The 23120-nt window shown below is 37.1% G+C and overlaps 1 protein-coding gene across 1 annotated transcript; it reads right to left on the minus strand.

Moving 5' to 3' along the window:
- Window positions 1–556: 556 nt before the first annotated feature.
- LOC139123543 (guanosine-3',5'-bis(diphosphate) 3'-pyrophosphohydrolase MESH1-like) lies at window positions 557–23032 on the minus strand. The gene is made up of 5 exons (XM_070689713.1): window positions 22337–23032; window positions 21662–21721; window positions 19135–19478; window positions 11017–11072; window positions 557–1549 (listed from the first exon to the last, which is right to left on the minus strand). The coding sequence occupies exons 3-5, from the start codon at window positions 19253–19255 to the stop codon at window positions 1166–1168; spliced, it is 561 nt and encodes a 186-aa protein (XP_070545814.1). The 5' UTR covers window positions 19256–19478; window positions 21662–21721; window positions 22337–23032; the 3' UTR covers window positions 557–1165.
- Between the last annotated feature and the right edge of the window lie 88 nt (window positions 23033–23120).

Raw genomic sequence — 23120 nt, forward strand, 5'->3', positions numbered from 1 at the left:
AAGTAACCTTCAAGGATAAAAATCAAAGAGAATTGAGGGTAATTTATTGTACTGTGTGCGCGGCATCATTTTAAAAAGCTCCAGCCCTCCCTCCCTCCCTGTAATTTCTATCCGGTCCCTTACTGTACTAACCTAGGCCCTACATGAAGAATTCATAAACACACGTATCGCAGGTGACCACTTAATGCATATAGAAGGTGCAGTTGAAGCCCTATGGTAATTTGTCAGTGTAGATGAATTAAAAATGTACATACATACATACATACATACATACATACATACATATACATAGATACATACATACATACATACATACATACATACATACATAGATACATAGATACATACATACATACATACATACACGCATATAGACGAGGCGCCAAATGTAAAAAAAAATAATTTACATACATACATACATACATACATACATACATACATACATACATACATACATGCATGCATGCATGCATACATGCATACATACATACATACATATACATACATACATATATATACATCTGCTACTCCTATGATAGAGAGACAAGTCGAATGATTAGAGGAATGCCCTTTCTCTCGGACGTGAGAAAGACGATCTTTATTTATCTGTACACTTTCAGTTTACTTTGCTCACATATGTTCTTTGAGAAGCTAAAAAACATTTTAAATATTTTTGCATCTGGTATATTGATCATCATCATATATATGAATACTTTGAAAAAAATGCAGACGACATCCACAGGTTGTCAGGAACAATAGTAAACACATATACAAACGTTGTCTTCTTGACACATCAAATTCCATGATATTCAACAACTTTTCAGAAGTAGACCCTGACAGCAAAGGTGTTACAGAAACAAACATACTGAATAAAATGTCACAAATTAAACTTATTGGGGAGTTTACAGGAATGTGGCCTTCTGTTTCCTGCCACACGTCTCACAACGATGTATTTTATTGCTGGTCAAACTAAACTGTAAGATGTAATATTAACTTGTAAAGCTGAAGCACTGAGTAGGGGAATAAACGAGACTTTATATTTTCCAAACAATCTGCAAAAATACTCATTGTCACCTTTCCCAATTTTACAATTAAAGGGGCAACCTTGCCATTCGGAATGTTAGATGATACAATTTTTGAAAAGATTAAATACAATATTCCATCGCTATGGCTGTGATTCTGCCAGTACACCTTTTTCAGTGAAAATTTCGTCCAACGCTTCTTCCATCACTTTATTAACACCCCTGAGTCCCTTGATGACTTTGGCTGCCCAAAGAAAATAGTCCTGTATTCGTTCAGGGGTCCATCCTTCAGGAGCGATTTCTTTCAAGTCTCGTAAATTGTACAATTTGTCAGCTAATTTGACTAATTTAGCTTCGCGACTTATGTGCGGTGCATGTTCAATTTGTAGTCGTTTGCGCTCCATCTTGGGGAGGGACTTGTCATCTGTGACCTCTGACACGATTTGTCTTACATCTTTACCGAAATGTTCTTCGATTTCTTCCAATGTTGTGTCGGTGTCTTCTACAGTGTCGTGCAGCAACGCTGCCTAAGGAAGGGACGAGAAACACAAAGAGAGGTTTAACTTACAGTTACAACAAGCGACCTAGCGGCCGATATAGCTCCGCTGTGTTTATGTAGAGAATAACTATTTTTGACACATGTTGATGAAGAAGATGGAAATCTTTGATAGCTCAATGCAGTGGCCAGAAAAAAAGTGGCTAAAATAGCTGAAAAAATAAACAACTGAAGATTTCATCATACTTTGAATATATCACATCGGATCATCCCTAAGAACATGTCAACCAAAGCTATGTGATGAGTAGTTTTTTGAGAATAAAATTTTCTGACCAAAAATGGCAACAATTGCCCCCAAAAATAAAAATTGCAGATTTCATCATAATTTCAAAAGATCAAATTTAGTTCATCTATAGAAACCTGTATACCAAATTTCAAAGCTGTTAGGCCAGTACTTTTTTAGAAACACATTTTTTGACCAAAAATGGAAAAAATTGCCCAAAAAATTCAAAATTGCAGATTTCATCATAATTTCCATAAATATCATTTAGTTCATCTCTAGAAACCTGTATACCAAATTTCAAAGCTATCAGATGAGTAGTTTTGGAAATACACACTTTTGACCAAAAATGGCAAAAATTGCCCCAAAAATACAAAATTACAGATTTCATCAGAAATTCAATACATATTACTTAGCTCATCTGTAGAAACCTGCATATTAAATTTCAAAGCTATCAGATCAGTACTTTTTGAGAAACACATTTTTTGACCAAAAATGGAAAAAATTGCCCCAAAATTAAAAAAATTCCAGATTTCATCATAGTTCAATAAATATCATTAAGGCTGATCTCTAGGAACCTTTATACCAAATTGCAAAGCTATCAGATGAGTAGTTGTGGAAATACACAGTTTTTGACCAAAAATTGAAAAAATTGCCCAAAAAATTCAAAATTGCAGATTTCATCATAATTTCCATAAAAATCATTTAGTTCATCTTTAGAAATCTGTATACCAAATTTCAAAGCTATCAGATGAGTAGTTTTGGAAATACTCACTTTTTGACCAAAAATGGCAAAAATTGCCCCCAAAATACAAAATTACAAATTTTATCAGAAATTCAATATATATTACTTAGTTCATCTATAAAAACCTGTATACCAAATTTCAAAACTATCAGACCAGTCCTTTTTGAGAAATACATTTTTTGACCAAAAATGGCAAAAATTGGCTTAAAAATGCAAATTTACATATTTCTGCACAATTTGAACAAATCTGAAATAGACTATCCCTAGGGACATATGTACCAAATATCAAAGCTATCTGACTGGTACTTTTGAAGAAGAAGATTTTTAAAGATTTTTTTACCAAAAATGACAAAAATTGCCTTAAAAATACAAATATGCAAATTTCACCACAATTTGAACAAATCTGACTGAAGTCACCCTAAGTATACTGCATATCAAATTTCAAAGCAAATCGGACAAGCAGTTTCAGAGAAGAAGATTTTTTTACCAAAAACACCAAAAAATGTCCAAAAAATACAAATATGCAAATTTCACCACGATTTGAACAAACTTGAGTGAGGTCACTCCTATGAATCTCCATACCAAATTTCAAAGAAATCTGACTTGTGGTTTCAGAGAAGAAGACCATTGTTGACGGACGGACGGATGGATGGACGGACGGACGACGACGGACAATCAGCCTATCGGATAAGCTCCGCGTCTCTGACAGCGGAGCTAAAACTTGATAAGTAAGGGAGACAACTAGAGGGTGTGTCCCCACAGTACAGTCTGGTTCCCTGACCCATTTGCCCGGTAGAGGGCGTGGGGAAATATAGGGTCAGGTACCGGCTAATGTAAACATGGACGCTATTGGGTTAAAATGAAACAAGCTGTGATTGGATGAAAGTAACACTTGTAACTTTTGCTCATTTTTCGTGGGTTTCGCACTTTCAGGCTCACTTGACACCAACTTCTTGTTTGTACCACAAAGCCGTGGAGGTAGAAAGAAAGACTTTTTACCTCCATGATTTAGCCACTGTGATTTAGCACACCTCTTGATACTTTTAGAACGTCGACATGATGCCTGGAATTTTTCACGAAATTCGGACACCATTCTATCCATTGAAATCAATCGTCGTTCACAGTTCCAACAAAGTTTGCTTTCAATTAGCTGTGATATCGCAGCAGTACTTGTGGCGTGTATCGAACGTGCTCTGGTCATTGGGGTCACGCCACAGTGGGCGATGACCTCAATGACCCGGCCCTAGCGCGTTCGATACCCGCCACAAGTACTGCTGCGATATCACAGCCAGCCTTCAATCACCTCTATTTCCCCGTACTTCTGGATTAATCCTTCAGTTTATGTTTCCCGTCTCGTGTGCCAATGTTTTTGGTTTGGATACCAGTGTTCGAACATAATTCTGATCCAGTCGAATTTTGACCGGCGTTTTCATGGTAGCAGCCATATTTGTTGCAGCATGTTCTGTCAGGTGACTAACCTCCGCCATCTTGAACAAAATTCTGTTCAAGATGGCTACCCGGTACCTGACCCTATATTTCCCCACGCCCTCTACCGGGGAAATGGGTCAGGGAACCAGACTACCCACAGTACTGTAGATTTCCCATAATTCATTGCGATTTGTATCCTCGGAGATTCCTGAGTGAAGTCTACTATGTCTCCCATGTGTAGACAAATTCACAGACTATTTATCAACATTTTGAAAACGTACTTTTATGCACACCATTCTTCTCAATTCTCATTTTAAATAAATTGGAAAATTATGCATAATTGAGAGAGGATAGCATTTTTGTAAAATTTGCCAGAGATTGTGTCCACAGCCATACAGAATAATGTGATGGAAAGTAGGGAGACTGGTTGCACCTCTTTTATGAAACAAAAGGATATTGATTTTTTTGCAATAGAAGTGACAAAAGAAATTTGCATGCTAAGTTTTCTCAGAGAATGACCCCTTCGGTTCGTCATAACTTGCTGCCTAAAAGTATGGCATTTGTAGTACCTGCAGAATGTGACTTTTATGGTTGTTTAGTGGTTATTTTCAAACTTTCACTGAAATATCTAAACGTACTTTTACTAGATATTATTTAAACATAGGGCCAAAGTCCCTGAAGCTACTATAGACATGGATACAAAATTAAGTATTTCCTGACTGTATGAAATTATCTCACTTAGGTCATCCTAGGGACCTGTAAACCAATATCATATCATAATAATAATAATAATAATAATAATAATATTGGGTTCTTATATAGCGCACATATCCACAATACTACATGTGATCAAGGCGCTTTTTACAATTATTATTACCCTGGTCACTGGACCTAATATGATACCACTCAACTCCCTGGGGAGCAAGCAACAGCTCACATGTGCAGCCAATAAGCGCAGCAGAGCTAAACACACACATTACAACCACTGTCCTACCAGGTACCCATCACTCCTGGGTGGGGAGAAGCAATGAGGAATAAAGTGCCTTGCCCAAGGACACAACACCACAGCCATGCCGGGGCTCAAACTCGCCATCCTTTGATCGTGAGTCCACTGCTCTAGCCACTGGCCCATGATGCCTCCATAATATATAACCGAGTTAGTATTTCATCGGGGTGAGCTTTTAGCGAAAAAGGAAATTTAAGCCAGCGGTTTATGAAAAAACAAGCGACTCAACATTTGACAGAGCTCTGCTGTGTTATGTAGAGAATAACCTTTTGTGACACATGTATTGATGAAGAAGGTGGATATCTTTGATAGCTCATTTCAGGATGGCCTGACCAAAATGGAAAAAAAATTCTGTAAAAATACAGACTTGCATATTTCATCAGACTATATTAGTCTATAATAGCAAACAAACGAGAGTTAATTACATTCTAATTAAAGTAAACAAGACTTGCTTAAATCAAGATTTATGTCATAAAAAAACAGCATATCTGTCAGGTTATAAAGAATCTTGAGCTGGTTACCTTTCAATATCAGTATTTTCATCCTATTAACCAAGCACATTTTAACTTTCAAATTAACATTGTAAGTAAGTTCTGTTGAATAAGTTGAGACTGTACGTACTCAGAGAAAGCACACTGAAGAGACAAATGTTTGAAACTTAAGTTCAAGGTCATCAAAAGCATTATAAGGAATCATGTTACACTTCATTGCACTGTTTACACAGATTGCATAATTGCTATAAATAGCACATGAGGAATCTTACACTTACAGCCCAGCTTTACCATAAAAACACTATCACTTTGACCACTCTTTTAATTGACCACTCTATTTTTTTCCTCAAAAAGTAATCTTATTTTATCCTTACCAAGTCAACCATAAATGGAAATTAGAACTTTCTCTATCTCTATTTATTTGACCACCCTATCATGACAAACTATTATGAGCAATTTCTTTTAGATAACATAAATGGTTGTTCAGAATATATCAAAGTTGGGATTCAGGAAAGTTGCCTTTACATGTTTTAATCCTCAATTCACTATGAACTGTCAAAAAAAGTTGAACTTTCTGATAATTCCACACTAAAATTATTTTGGCTTTGATGATTTCCTAATTAATTCAATTATTTGAAATCATATTAATTATTTTTTTCTGGGTGAATTGATAGGGTTTATACAGTACAAGAATTACATACAATGTAAGTCAAACTTTGACCAAAAATGACAAAAAAATTCCTTAAAAATACACATTTGCATATTTCATCACAATTTGAACAAATCTAAGTTGGGTTATCCCTAGGGACCTGTATACCAAATAACAAAGCTGTCTGACCAGCGGTTATGAAGAAGAAGATTTTTTACCAAAAACACCTTTTTTGGCATTAATTTGCCTATTTTCAACAATATCAAAAACTTAAAAAAAATAGTTTCTCAAAATCATATTTTTCATCTACACAACAAATATCAAATCAGTAAGTACTGCAGTTCTCAAGATATTTGAGTGGACGGACGCCTCACAAACGGACATACATACATACATACATACATACATACATACATACATACAGACTGACGACGGACGCCGGACGGATACCCATCCCAATAGCTTCTATAGACTATAGTCTATAGTAGCTAAAAATTATTCTGATGCTGCACATTAGTGCTTATATGCAGAACTGAAAAAGGTTTTAGAAAAGTAACCTTCAAGGATACAAATCAAAGAGTATTGTGGGTAATTTATTGTACTGTGGTCCCCCTCTTGTATGGAAATTTTGCAAGTTTTTAATCAATTTTGATAGCCTTCTTTGCAATCTGATAAAAAAGTATAGATAAATTAGTTGTTTTCTTTTTTTTTTCTGACAAAAATTTGTTTTTGGTGAATGAATTATGACAGGGAAAAAGCCCTATCATTGAATTTCAATAAAAAGTTAAATTAGCAGAGAAATTTTCATTCAAACCACTGTCTCCACTAAAACATTTAGACATAACAGCATAGAGGTATTAAACTCTGATCACAGGGAAGTTAGTAAAGGGGTTTTGTTGTTTTTCTTATATGCTGATAAAATTGAAGAACACTCATGAATTTGTTTTTGCTGTTGTGTGTTCATACTGATAATGTTGCGAATTTATGTAACTGAAGATAAGCGTGACATCAAACCAATGTTTACATTTTGCCTATACACCAGATACCTGGAGAGATTTCAACATACAATCATTAACTCAAAAACCCTACAGGGAAAAGTAAACATTATTTTCTTCCAGAACAGCTGATGCATCCACATCTGGAAAAACGTACAAACTTAACCAATTACACAAGGATGACGACACAAGAGATAAAGTTAAGGAATTTAACAGTGGTGAATTTGACTATTCATTTCAAATCCTTACCTAACTTGACATCTTCAACTAATATACACTTGCACGGTTAATTGCGTGCAAAAAGACATCAGGGGTGGACAATTTGGCATTGGGGGGGGTCTGGAAGATTGATGACGTACATTATCTTTTTTACCTGATCCATTGCACATTTTTTCCAACCCTCCCACCTTTTTATTTTGTCAAACCTTCTCTTGCTGATTTTTTATTGACATTTGTTTGGAATATTTTTCAAAATCTGCTGGGAACCCCCCACCCAGGATATCAAATGGTCCACCCCTTTGTATTGACCATGTTTGCATAAGAGATACAATGACCAGATGGAAGGAAGTGTGTCAATTATTCATAACCTGACACTCTTAAATATGGAAAAAATTTCGGAATATATTTGTTGGAAACCAAACCTGCTAAAATCACCTCAGCTATGTTTTCTAATGATTTTTTACCGCATTTCAACACAAATACAGTTTACCATATCAAAGGCTTGCCAAATCACCACATTATGTACTCTTAATTCCAGTAGATATAAAATTACCAAAAATAAAAAAGTCTTTTCACAATATTTATTAATTTTGTTCATATCAACACAATCTGAATATGTTATGGTACCACTACTCAAAGTAACCTTCATGCCAAATTTCAAACTAGCATTGGAAGTGGTTGCTGTGAAGATATTTGTTACCAAAAACATCAAAGACAAAAGAGTATTATAAAATAATAATAATGGGTTCTTATATAGCGCTCATATCCACAGGTTCATGTGATCAAGGCGCTTTACAATTATTATTACCCCTGGTCACTGGACCTAATATGATACCACTCAACTCCCTGGGGAGCAAACAACAGCTCACATGTGCAGCCAATAAGCGCAGCAGAGCTAAACGCACACATTGCAACCACTGTCCTACCAGGTACCCATCACTCCTGGGTGGGGAGAAGCAATGAGGCATAAAGTGCCTTGCTCAAGGACACAACACCATAGCCATACCGGGGAACGAACTCACCATCCTTTGATCGTGAGTCCGCTGCTCTAGCCACTGGCCCATGATGCCTCCCATATTAATAATAATTGTTGATCTCATTCTGACATGGTAATATATGTATCAGAACATTTGTAGGGATATAAAAACCAAATTTCAAATCAATACAGTGAACTATTTCTGTAATTTTTTCTGTCAAAAATTTGGAAAAAACTTCACAAACTAAAAACTTGAAGAGATTTCTCTGAAAATTTAAACAAGCAACCTAACAGCCAATAGAGCTCCTTTGTGTAATGTAGAGAATAACTTTTTGTGACACGTGCTGATGAAGGAGGATATCTTTGATCGCCTGCTTAAGGTTGATCTGACCAAAATTGCAAAAACGCCTGCATAAATTTAAAATTGAAGATTTTGTCATAATTGGAACATTCTGAACATTCTGGAAAATTCTGATTATGGAAAATTCTGATTATCTGTAGGAACATGTCTGTCTACTCAATATCAAAGATATCAGACAAGTACTTTTTGAAAAACAAATTTTTTGACCAAAAATGGCAAAAATTGCCCCAAAAATACAAAATCACAGATTTCATCCTAATTCCAATATATCACATTAAGATAAACCCAAGGAACCTGTATACCAAATATGAAAGCTATCAAACGAGAGTTTTAGTGCAACACACTGTTTGATCATAATTGACAAAAATTGCCCCAAAATACAAAATTGCAGATTTCATCCGAATTTGAATACATCACATTCTGATCAACCTTAGGAACCTGTATACCAAGTATCAAAGCTTTCAGATGAGTACTTATTGGAGAAAAAAAAATTTGATCAAAAATTGGGAAAATTGCCCTAAAATTATAAATATCAAAATTTCAATACAATATATACAAACTTGACTGAGGTCATCCCGATGAACATGGATACCAACTTTAAAAGCAGTCCGACAAGTTGTTTTAGAAGCGAGATGTTTTGACTAAAAAATTGAAAAAATTACCGAAAAAATACAAACATTCAAATTTCACCCAAATCTGTAGACATCTTGTGTAGAATACCTAAAGGAACCTGCATACCAAGTTTCAACCCAATCTGACCAACACTTACAAAGTTTTAGCAATTTGCAGGATTTTCCTTTTTTCCTCATTTGACACTGACATGTTCATTTAAGGTTCCAAGACAAGAAATTGACCATTTTAAACCAACAATTCTCTAGTGTTTAATTAGCTCAGAACCCCGTAAATTGTATATTTTCGAAAAGCCTAGATATAGGGGAACAGTTTGGTTACCATAGTGTCACCATTGTTTACATAACTATCACGTGACAGGTAATTTGCATAACCTTTCAAAAATCGGTTTTCCCTATGTTTTGTTTCAATGCTTTGAGATATGTGGCTGAAATTTGTGTGAGTGCAAGTTTTCTTAAGGGTCTTTAAAGTGTGTCTCAGAATTTTTTTAAACCTTCTACAACAGTTTATATGCCAGAAAAACTTCCAGAGCAGTGAATTTAAGCATAGTTGATTTCTTTAAATTGTGCTCCAAAAAAACTAAGCAAGATATAAAAAATCTGAGACACACTTTGGAAGAGCGTTGTGACAGCTTGCATTTCAGCAAGTTTGAGTCAGATATTTTGAAGTATTGAGACAAAACATAGGGAAAACCATTTTTTGAAGGTTATGCAAATTACCGTGTCATGTGATAGTTATGTAAACAATGGAGACACTGTGGTTACCAAAATGTTCCCCTATATCTAGGCTTTCAGAAAATGTATACTTTACAGGGGTTCTGAGCTTATTAACCGTTAGAGAATTGTTAGATTAAAAAGGTCAAATTTCCTGTCTTGGAACCTTAAACAATATCATATCTCCACCCCTGGATGCACCTGTACACCAAATACTAAGATGGTAGGTGCTGCGATTTAGGAGTTTTTGCGGTGGATTACATACTTACGTACATCATACATACAGACATACACACATACATACAGACAGGCAGTTTTTCCAACCTATAAGAATAGCTTCCATTGGCACATTCGTGTATGGCCATATTGACACTAACAACTACCAGAGCACTAAGTTCCCTGTGATATTGTGACAAAAACCAACAGCAAATGATATTGTCCCTCGCAAAGTGTGGGCATACTTTCAGCCAATGATATAATTGCTTGCAAAAATATGGGCATACTTTCAGCCAATGATATTGAAAACGTAATACTGTAAAGTTGATTTTTTTTGGACAAAAGATGCTATAACATACCAAGCCAAGTGGGTGAAAATACGTCATGTTTTGGCTCAATACCGCTTTTTACTGACTTGGCTGATGGGGAAGTGATACAGTTATTACTGTCTGGCAGGAAAAGGGTATATAAGAAAGGGCATTACTCTGACATTGCATTTAGCAATCTGCAGTGTATATGAATAGCTTGATATTGGTTGAGTTATTCTCAATTCCTTAGCAATTCGGTAATTTTTTTCATAATCTCAGCTTGTTAAAATGCTGTTAGAACCGTCCAATTTCACCTGGTGCTGGCTTTTCTACAAAAAGTATGTGACAATAAATCACTGAAAGTTCAGTAAAACACTTTATACAGCCATTCCAAAAAGACTTTCCAAAGCGTACGTGTGCTTCGGGAAAATGTTCTCCAATCTAAGGACTTGTGAATACTGTTTTCAGTGAACAAACATACCTGGAGTATTTTCAAATCGCTGACTCCAGCTTCCTTGGCTAGAATTCTTGCAACACCTGAGAGAAAAATGAAGAAGTTAAGAAGTGAAAATATTTAGTGTTTTATTTAGTGTAGGGTATGTAGTGTGCATAGCTGTAGTTCTTTGTAAACTGACATTTTGGTTTTTATTCTGACAATAATCTTTATTGCTTCTTGCCCCTTCTCATGAACACCATCACTGGTGAAATTCTAAAGATATAGTTTGTAACTTTATATGAATAAATTTTAGTTTGGAAGTAACGTCGTGAAAATAACCATTTATAATGAAAGATGTAGTAGACTAGCATAAGTTCAGAGATTAATTAATGATATAAATAATATAATGATTTATTTACCCTTTTTTTACAAATCAATGTAAATATACATAACTGTTTTTCAATATAATTCATATATAAGTTACAGGGTAAATAGGAAATGGAAAAATAGCATTGTTCATTGACGGAAAGGGAATTATCAAATCTGAGTAAAAATAAATTTGCACACTGGTATCGTTTAGTTTTTTGCAGCGTTTTACTTTGAGGAAACTGTTCCCAGTTGGTGTAACCTTAAAGGCCTGCGTTGGCACCAGATTGTCTCATCAGAAAATATACAATCAGTTACAATTTCAATGGAAAACAAAAGGCTATCACACCTCCTTAATCCTCTTAGATTAAAACAAAGGAGATACCAGGGAACGCCAAAAGTGCCTTTAAAGATATAAAATTTCATAAATCTCCATGTCACTTTAAGAATGTGTTGATGTTTCTTCTCATACTGTAAACTTGTTATAGTCTATATATCAACTGATAAGACAAAAAAGAAATTACAGAAGAAACATTAAGAGCCATGCAGAATAAAAAAATGAAACTAACGAAAATAAAAACTGAAACAAAACAAAAAAAAACTGAAATGTAGAAAAGGAAACATTTGAAATAAAATCAGGTTTTGTGATAAAATTCTGAATTAAATGTATTAAATTTTCCAGTGTCAAAGTACCTTCTTGAGTCCCTAAGTAACTCTGTCAGGTATACTGCCCCCTAGAGTTCTGTGTAAAGATTCAACTAAGGTTCTATACAAAAGCCCCGGGCAATGTACCTTCCACACAATTCTTGTGAAAATGACCTTTGACCTCAGTCACAAGCACATGCACTCAATGAAATGGATCGCGTGATCAAGAAGTAGGTCATCAAGAACTCCTTATGTCAGTGTATACTGCAGTATTAAATCAATGTGCAACAGTTGAGAACATCAGCCACGCATTGGTCACACGACAATATGAACTATATCTGCAATACTGAGGGGCCCTATTTGTTATCAGTTCAGTACCTGTCTACAGCTGGTTTACTCAGACACACCTATGCACAATGGCTGCTGCATCTGAACGCAAAGTTTTGGAAGAAATCGGTGAAGATTTCCTGTGTTGTACCATCTGTCTGGAGCAGTTCAAGTCTCCTAAAATTCTACCATGTCTGCATACATTCTGTGGGCAGTGTTTAGTCACACTGGTTGAGAAGACTGGATCTCTAAACTGTCCAGAATGTCGACAGCAATATCAGCTTCCTGTTGGAGGAGTGCCAGCGATAAAGGGCAACTTCTTTATGAGCAATCTGGTTGAAATATTCAAGCAAAGATTGGAAGTTATGCAGGGAACTGAGATCAAGTGTGAAGGATGCCAAGAGAATACAGCCACTCACAGGTGTGTGGAGTGTCAATATTATCTTTGTAACAGTTGTGTTAAAGTACACAAAAATCTACCACTCACACGGACACATAGACTAATGACCATTGGAGAATATGAAACAGCAAAATCAACCAGTCCAGTTACAATGCAAGCACTGGAATATTGCAGTGTTCACACTAGGAATGAAATTGAATTCTACTGTGAAACCTGTCAGGTACCTGTCTGTACAAACTGCACCATAGTCAAACACCGCATACCAGAACATGTACACAGAGACTTGAAAGATGCAGCAGATGAGTATCTTACAGAATTGAAAGCCATGGTTGACAAACTGAAAGTGAAAGAACAGGAAGCTGAAAAGAACAAAACCCTGGCCAAGCAGATACACACTGATCTTACAGAGCAGTGCAGCAGAGAAGAAAGGAAGGTGAGAATGAAAGCAGAAGAAATCATCAAGAAAATAAAGAGAGAAGAGCAGAGACTGATAGATGAACTGAAAAACAATTACAAAATGAAAATTAAAAGGGCAGCTGCTGATATTGATGAGATGGAATTAAAACATGGTAACATTAAGAGTGCAGGCAATTATATAGAGACACTGATGCATCATGGGAATGCTGCTCAACTTCTCTCCACAAAGGGTGATGTTAGCACTCGTATCAAGCAACTGATTACCATGGAAACTATAGCAAAGGTTGAACATGAGGACTTAATATTCACACCAAATGATGAATTCTGTGAGCATGGAATTCTGGGAATTCTGAAATCTGATGTGTGTATGTCAAAGTGTACAGTTGAAAACATTCCAAAACAACTCCTGAAAGGTGACTCTGCAGACCTACTGATCACAACCAGAGATTCCACAGGAAAACAAGTCATCCCAAAACAACAAGTGAAAGCCACGGTAAGAAAACCTGATGCATCATGGGAAGACACCAATGTAGCTGATAACAGAGATGGTACACACAGAATTACAGTGACTGGACAATTGGATGGAAAATATCAAGTTACCATGACAATAGGAGATCAACCAGTACCAGGCTGTCCTGTCATCATACCTGTCATCAAAGGATTGGTGAAGACCATTGGCAGTAAAGGAAGTGCTGAGGGACAGTACAACAATGCCTGGAGTGTGGCCATAAACAAAGACAGAGACATTGTCACTGGAGACTATAGCAATAATAGGTTGCAAATAACCACTAGAGAGGGAACATTTAAGACAATTTTGAAATTCAAACAGTTTGAGAAGCCTTTCAGACCACGTGATATAGCTATATCAAGTGATAATACATACTATAGTTTAGATGACAACAATAAGCAAGTAGTTGTCAGTGATGAGAATGGACATGTCATCAGATACTTTGGACAAAATGAGTTGAAAGATCCATATGGTATTGGGATTAGTCCTGTAGATGGCAATGTTTATGTGACAGACTATGGTGGGCATTGTGTCAGGGTTTATACACAACATGGCAAATACCTAAGGTTATTTGGGTCACAAGGTCAAGGGCAAGGGCAATTCAGTTGGCCCTGGGGTGTAGTCATTTCAACTACTGAAATGGTATTTGTAGCAGACTACAAAAACAAGCGTATCCAGGTATTCAATGCACATGACCAGTATTTGTATTCCTTTGATTGTCAGAGTGGGGATGGTAAGATGAGACGGCCAAGGGGAATAGCAATTGAAAATGATAAATATGTCTATGTTACTACTGGATACCCTAGTAGTCTATTGAAGTTTGAGAGTAGTGGTAAGTTTGTTTGTCGTATTGATAGTGATAGTGATGGGCTGGACTATCCCATTGGTATAGCACTGACAGATGATGTACCTTGCAGGGTGGTTGTAGCTGATACATACAACCACTGCATCAAAGTGTTTGTACAGTGATAACATCACAATAAATCGTACCAGACTGTGTTTTGTTGATTGGCATTGGTCAAATCCAAAGACAAATATCCAGTGACATTTTGATGTTCATGATTTTCTTTCTTTACTTTAAGAAGCTATCAGTTCTGATGTCAGGGACTTTTTTCAAGTATTTATTGGAAGAAGCAGTGTTCGAAATTCGTAGAAAATATCAACCAGTCAACAGGACTGGTAACTTAAAAAAGTTACCTGTCCTGCCAAAAACTTGCCAGTCCTGATATTATTCCTTGCAATTAAACGCAATCAAATACAACTAAGAGTTACCTATACTGTAATAGGCTATTACCTTGTCTGTGAACAAATGAAGATGGGATGGAATCGTCTTTCACTTTAAACAACCTTTATTTATAAACCTTATTCAATTGCAAGGTACATACTGCACAATACTTGAGTACTTTATTTTGTTTTCACAATGCGTACTGTCAGTTTCCATGTATAACAGAATACAATCATATATTTAAAGTCATGAGTCTGGGAGAAAACAGGTACACAATATACACAGTTTTGCATGAGCATGAGCGTTTCTGAATAGTTTTATAGACAGCTTATCAAATGTTTCAGTGTTCATCGATTGCAGTATCTTTTTCACTACCGAGTCACCTGGAGCAGCATTTTTTGCATCGAGGTACATATTTATGCCCCTCTGAAGTTTCATGTGTTTTCAGAGCCTCGTGTCTGAGATTTGTAGAGCCTCTCACGAATGAACCATTCGAGTATTTTTTGTACTTGGCAATGGCATGAATGGGCGCGTACACAGTTGTGCATAATTTGCAGTACAACTTCTGCTCGTGGGCACTATCGTCGGTGACTAACCAATATTTAAAGTCAATTTTCCATGACTGAACGATTGTTCTCTTACGTTTCGTGGCATCATACTCCCTGTTTGCCCGTAAGGTTTCCTCTGGTGTTCTTCGTTTAGCCGAGAGAGTTGGTAGGCCTAGATAATAGCGGATCATAATTCCTCAAAACTTAACGCCGCGCAATTACGTGTTATTGTCGATTGCCACAGTACTTTGAAACTCATGCAAAATCTACTTTGGTTGGTTGATTTTCAAGGTCATGCGTCATTTTGTACAATCTGCTTGTTTCTTACTTGCAATACATGAACTGAGGAGGGGGCCAAAGATAGAGTTGCGGCGCTATCCAGAACGGCCAGTGTCACATAATGGTCTATGAAGTATGATCGGCCAAAGTTAATTGTCGACCCCACGGTGAATTCAAGCTGTCCGACGGACTGGTAACTTTTTTATTTTACCAGTCCGGTGGAAAAATAGCCAGTCTCGGACTGCCGGACAGGCGTTATTTCGAACACTGGCAGAAGAATTTGCAGATAATCAAGAGTTTTAATATTTTTTTAACATTCTATAATGTGTGGAATGTTTTTTTCTTTCTATCCTTTCTATCCTGTAAGAATAATTTTCCACATTGATGACTATATTCAAGACATTTGTTTGAAGAACTCTTTTCAAATTAGCCTTAGTTTTCAATACTTTGTAATATGTATGTAGAATGTTTTCAAGTCTATGCTTTGAGAATTTATATACCTACGGATAATCTTTTATGTTGATGACTATATTCAAGACGTAAAACTCAATTTGAACTGAAAATGCTGCCATGTTAAATTTAAGTACTACTTCTATGCATGGTTGCTTGTATCATTGACTCTGAAAATATGGCCTTTTCTTGTTATGAATTATTAAAGTAACTGGTTAAAGTAATCCAATTGTTTCTCAACCATTCTATATAACATCATAAGATTGTGCAAATTAACAATCATTGGACATGAAATTTTAGTCTGAAAGTTTACTAAAGGGCCAGTAACTCTATCTTTTGGTGATTGTTTTCATGATTTTTATTTGGCATGTCAAATGTTAGTTCTTATTCTGTTCTCAAAAGAATGTTGAAATACCCACATAGCAGTTATTTGTTTACGTTTGTTTTCTAGTCCCGACCAGAATTCACTTGTCAACAATAACAATGCAGTCTACACATGTACAGGCTGAGTTGACAAGCTGAATACTGTGTATCTCAATATGCTTTGGGGAAAAAAGAAATTACGGTTGATATTATGGACAAAATTGTGAAAAATCATCAAAAGTTAGTGTTACTAGCCCTTCGAGCAGTGTCATTAAACCACAGCACGGAGGTGAACACCTTCATTTCCCTGTACATAGGTCCAACCTCACCATTGAAAACCATGGTGTTAAACCACAGCACAGTGGTGATCCAAAACCTTCATTTCCCTATACATAGGTCCAACCTCACCATTGAAAACAATGGTGTTAAACCACAGCACAGTGGTGAACACCTTCATTTCCCTGTACATAGGTCCAACCTCACCATTGAAAACAATGGGGTTAAACCACAGCACAGTGGTGAACACCTTCATTTCCCTGTACATAGGTCCAACTTCACTATTGGCATCATATGGTTGCAAAAATGTGAGGTGCTTGGTCCTCACTCTGACCTAAAAGTAATTGCAAAGACAACAGCAGCAATAGTGAAAATTTACACACAAAAACAGTGTTTTGTTTTTCCAGCAGCCTAAGGAGTCATTAAGGCTAGGGCTTGGTGTACAGGAGATTCCCCATGAAAGGAAACAGTTTTGTTGATATCAAAGGATGTGTGTGTTCACAAATCACAATGTGATTGTGAAACAGGTGATACAGAGAGAGTAAAACAAGTATTTGAATGTTATTTCAATATCGATATCTACGGTATCTTTGTGACGGAATTGAACTGAACTGATCAGCACTGGTATCAATAGAGTAGCTTAAATTAGTGCTCTAATGTTGGATAATGATGTAAAATTTTCAAAGTATACGTAACAAGGATGGTTAGCCCTCATCACTACGAGACATTTTCACTACAACAGGTAGTTTTAGTGATTCCAAAGACAGGGCTATAAAATGATCCTAACAGCTACCCTTGTATGTCTGTGATAGCAGTGGGTCTATCACTGCTGCCTTGATGAACCCAGCAGTGATGGTGGATGCGTGAATTAGTTTCATTCTTTGGGTAAGCTGTGATTACGCACCAGTGCTGCGGTGTATCAATCAAATTTGGGTCAGATGTCATTGCCACGGAACCTCTGCAAGCCCACTGCGTAATCACAGCTACTTTTGGGTAAGCCCTGCATGCAACTACAGTAAGCTGTGAAGCGACTGGCGGTGGTGCTGTGGCACATAGATCACACTCAGGTCAGGGGTCATTGAGAAAGTATCACTGCAAGCATTGTGCTTTTTGGGTCATTTGAATTGGTGTCAATTTAACAATAACATGCAAAATATTAATGTTATTCCTTGAAAAAATCAATCTGTAAAGATCTGCTTTATTATTAACTAGAGTCACAGACAAGGAGAACTCCTTGTCAAAGCTAGAGTATGCTAAAGAACAAAAGTCACAACTCAAGCAGTGACTGTCGATGGTTCACGGAAAAATATGAAAAAGTACATTTTGTTACAGTCAGCATTAGCAGGTTGACATAATTTGAAAGAATAACATACGCATTGTTTTGCAAGCTAAATGAACTACAACAGTTGGTGTTGCGATGGACAACTGAAAAAGTATATGCAGTGGCTTGCAGTGGTTCTGTAGCCATGACGCTACAGCATTGCCGGCATGTTCACAGCTACATGCAGTTGTTGTTAAACAGCAGTGCCTCCAACAACACAGAGGGCAGAGAAACAAGCATCTTGCTGCTACCTCCATGAGACTATGGAGGTAGCTGCACAGTGCCTCTATGCATAAAGCTACTTTGCTGTATGTGGCAGGGCTGTGTTACTGGCTATAAGCCTCCCACCACAGGAATTAAGGCCTATAGTTGGTAACACACAGCCCTGCAACGCAGAGCTAAAAGCCACCCTGCAGGTAAAGCATGGAGGAACAAGCACGTTTTGAGTCAGCTTCTTGTAAATCTGTGTGGTGTATACATCATCCAAGTGTTTCATAATATATGACTTGCAGAAATATCAGTACTTTGGCTGCAGTACAGTAGCTAGAGGTTTTCCTTTGAGTTATGCATGAGTTGGACCACAGACCCTGAGGAAAGGGTGAAGGTGAAAGGTGGACTACCTTTCCCTCCACCCATTAAACACCCGGATAAGTTGTGGTCTACTGAACTGTAGCACAGATCCTATGTGCCGGGAAAACAAACCATAAAGGCTGTATGCAAGGATAATCTAGGAGTAAGCCAATACTGACTGAATGTAGTTGAACCATTCCATGGAGGTAGAACTATCTCCATGACCTTACATAGACCCTCAAGGATCTTTGGTTGAATCACGGTCCCTCTACAGAGAGACCATGGTTGAACGGGCACCAAAAACATCTCATTTCAGAACTCTCAGAGACGTAGTACTGGTTACGATGTAAGACCACTTCAAGAATTAGAGGTTAAGATCACGGTCATTGAATGCCCGTGGGTAGAGGGCTACCACAGTAACCGTGTACACAGAGTGTATATATGTTCAAATAAAGAATGGCGTCTTACCGATAGGGTGGTTGATATACGGCGTTTTATTGGGGTTCTTCCGTCGTTGGTCCCTGTGTTTGATTGCCGCAAAGTCCATGCATTCAACAAGTGCCTGTAAATTTGACCCTTCGTCAGCCATATTGACACTGGAGTACACGCTGTACACGCCTTCTGGGTCGTCAAGGGATCAAACCGTCTGTCATGTCATCACACTGCAGCTGGCTGGCTTACCTTGGGACACTTGAAAAAGTTGAGGATGAGCGCCGCCACACAGTTCACTGTGTAAGTTTGCGGTAGATTCCAATAGCGGGCGCACTCCTGTCATGCTATGGATTATCCACGATTTTCACGGTAGCGCTGTTCTTTGAACGGCAAAAGGGAAATTCAAATTTCTCAGTATGAAATTTGCATAACACGAATCAAGACGGGAATTTTGATAAAATAAGGAACAATGTTTTTATTGTTTTGTCTTCTAATGTGGGAGAAAAAGATAGCTGAAACTGCTGTTGGCCTTTATAATTTGTAAAATGAAATAAGCTTATTCCAAAGATATTTTCGTTCTGTTTTTAATCATAAACCCATCGTATGCATAACCATATCATTAACAACGTGAAATGAATCGCTATATTGCAAGTCAATTTCATCCCTAATATTTGCTCACACAATAAACATTTCACGGTACCTCGGCGAATTTACAAAAGTTTGCCTTTTCTAAAATAAGACAGTCGAATATTGTCAAAACTTGTGAGAATGATATAATCATCGCAACACAATAAACAAACATCGATCTACGAATAAAGGTAAGCGCACGCATTAATTTCATGCACATACAAACATGATAAATTTTAATAACGCAAAAACAAACAAATCAGTTGTTGGTACAGATACGCTTAATTTTGTCATTTTAGCGATGGAATTGCGGAAATTAGTTCACAACAAATATCGGTGGATAGATGATATCTTTACTTCATCTTGTAAGAAACTCTACAGGATTTACGTAGGATTTTTAGTTTTTTTTCGAACTTGCCAGATTCTTTCACATTCCCTCACTGACTACACACTGTGAATGGTGAAGTCTAGCTCAGTAGCCGGTGCAGCCAGCTCGCTTATCCGGTCTTGTGCCGAGCCGGCCGAGCTTCACTCACAGTCCACTGTGCCTCACTAGTGCGTAACCATCGATGGACTGTAAAGAGAGTCTAAATCCAATATGCATACTGATTTTCCATGCAAATCCACAGTTTTTTTCAGGCCACTCGTGTCATGTGGATGTCTTCCTCCAAATAGAAAGTCTGCTTTTATTTGCTCCATGCTTGACATACTTTGTTCCATTTTGACCCTCCGCACTCGTACTGGTCGATCTTCAATTAAAGAAAATTCATACATACAAATCTTATAGTCACAAAACGTTATCTTGGATATTAAAATAGAAAATAGTAAATAATCTATACATTTATCACGCGGCTAAATGTTCAAATATGTATATGTGTTCATAAATCATAAATGACAACAAACATATTGAAAGATGGAATGTCCAATTTGCAGAGACAAACGAATTGAAGAAGAAGACATATTTCATTGCAAAGGTTAAACACACAGACATTGATAACTTTAATCACTACTAAAACTTGTCACTGAATTGAAACGAAGTGTCAAGGAACGCATGCACAATATTTCTTGGGTTCGACAAATATTCACCTTTTCTGCCTTGTGGTAACACCCCCGCCGCTACTCTTCATTGTTACAGTTTTCATCAAACCATTTTTGAAAACACAAAGAGTGATTTCCATTTTCTCGTACCTTGCGGTTTCCGAAAGTCTTTCGGTCAATATTTGAAAGATATTTGCATATTAATGATATAACTGTGACGTCATTAAATATAAGACTAGTTGGCGGAACATAAGCAGGATGCAATCATGAGCTGTTTATCTGTGACCAAGAACTTGGGAAATTTCACTTGTAGAGAGCAGAACAAGATTAGAGTCTTTGATGAGAGTATACTGCAAAAATTATGAAACATTCGGATTCTTCAACCGACACTTACATTTGACCTCAAGTATTCAAACCTATCATGTCTGTTTGTCTTTGTTTTGTTTGTACTGGAAAAAGCTAGCGAAACAGGAATCATTATTTAAATCATATTACCTTTTGCGGAGAAGGACCAAAATTTGAAATCTGTTCATTTTTCATCTTTCTCTTTTATTTCGAATCCTTAATTTTTAAGACTTTTCTTTTGCTTGTTTTCATACAAACTGTAATACTTTCTCGGCTATATTATACAAATACCTCTGTAGTTGTAACGCAAACCAACTGAAGGGGTGTGAGTCGATGTGTTGTGGATAGTAACGTCTATTGAAGTCTTCACATCAAACAGTCTTTATAATGATGGAGTTTTTTCTTTGAGCAATATTTCAACCTCTTCAGCTGCACGGTAGTAAATTTATTTATTATTTTGACCTGCGACTCTTTCGGGTTGCCAGGTCAAAATTAATGTCTGATAAATTGTACAAATGCAACAGAGGAATGTAATGGGCATTTGAATACTCACACTCTATCAGTCACTGTTAATGACAATGGACATGTGAAATCTTTCTTCAATGAATCTTGTCTTACAGACCAGAAAAAGAAACAAAGATTATCTTTCATTCGGTATATTTTCTGTACAGTTGTGAGATAATGTCAAGATATTATTGGCTCAATTCACAACACTTCCCCTTTACAAACTAAACATTGCATGCATTGTTCATAGCATAAGGCTGCAAGCGACAAATCGCTCTTCATGCCGCACTTTGAACTTTGACCGTTTCAGTCGTACATGACAACCAAGACAATACCGTAACTAAGTCTCTCTCTCTCTCTCTCTCTCTCTCTCTCTCTCTCTCTCTCTCTCTCTCTCATGTACACTCACTTTTTCCGGATGTCAGTGCTTCTCATCAATTGTTAATGGTATCCAATTGTCCGACCGAAAATCAAAGATTTCGTATTGTACAGTTATTGTCTATTATTTACACAGGGATGATCGCACTGCCAGTGTTCCAGTATTCTTATGATGACGTCATCAAAACAACAAGTGACAATGCATATGCGTCAAGAGGGTGCATATCGTACCTGCGCCAGCGTGAGTTAGTTTTTAAGTCTTTTAGGGAAAAAAATCCAAAATGAAAGCCAATTTAAAACAAATGTCTTTTAAAACACAGGGCACATGAAGAATGTAAACTTTTACCTTGAAAAATGTTTCAAGCAGTGTACTGCAAAAGTATTTTTTGCGCACGATAAAATTTAGGTGATCCGTGTTCTCGTACTGACGACGATCCGAAACAGCGCCCTCACATGTCGTCACAGACTGCCGCTGGTTCCCGCCCTTTGAACAAATCTTGGCAAGATGTACGAGTCAATATTTCCTTCACGTGCGTGGATGTGAATAACCACGGCATAAATAAGCCATTAAAACGTGCTTTCTTCTTGAAATGCAGGGTCCCTGTCGACTTCTGACACTAAATCACGCAATTTATCGTTTCGGAGTGGAACTCGCTTCTTGAAGAGTGACGGCCGGCGACCAGTTGGGGAACATTCGTCTGGCGATCTCTTACTCGGCGCGTGTTGAATGAAACTATTGACATGAGTGAAGACGCGGCGCGGTGGGATGCTGGCTTAACAGAAGAGGAAGCTAGAGAATTACGATGTTTGAGGTAAGATCATGCATCTATCCACCACGCATCATCCATTGTCTCTATACACCGATAACTATATCTAATATTGCACGCTACAAACCTATTTAAATTCAACGTATCCGAAGGCGCGATTTTGTTTATGTCTTGCTCTCGCTGTTTGCCGAATCAATTTCTTGGACGCGTGTGAATCGATTCCCCAACGAGTTTTAAATTAACTCGATTCAGCGAATCCTGTCAACTATCACAATGGAAAATCGACACCCAATGCAAGGCAGTAATTACTGCTAACTTTTCATGTTGAGTTGTTAACGTTTGCGTCGTAGATGGCGATTTGAT

This window comes from Ptychodera flava (genome assembly GCF_041260155.1).
Source record: "Ptychodera flava strain L36383 chromosome 23 unlocalized genomic scaffold, AS_Pfla_20210202 Scaffold_23__1_contigs__length_28996876_pilon, whole genome shotgun sequence".
Classification (NCBI taxonomy): Eukaryota; Metazoa; Hemichordata; class Enteropneusta; family Ptychoderidae; genus Ptychodera; species Ptychodera flava.

Excerpts from the sequence above, each read along its gene's own strand:
- LOC139123543 (XM_070689713.1), bottom strand. The coding sequence starts at position 19,255 with ATGGCTGACGAAGGGTCAAATTTACAGGCACTTGTTGAATGCATGGAC. Across the intron at positions 11,073-19,134 it reads GTATATCAACCACCCTATCG|GTGTTGCAAGAATTCTAGCC; the intron begins GTAAGACGCCAT and ends TTTTTCTCTCAG. Across the intron at positions 1,550-11,016 it reads GCGATTTGAAAATACTCCAG|GCAGCGTTGCTGCACGACAC; the intron begins GTATGTTTGTTC and ends TCCCTTCCTTAG.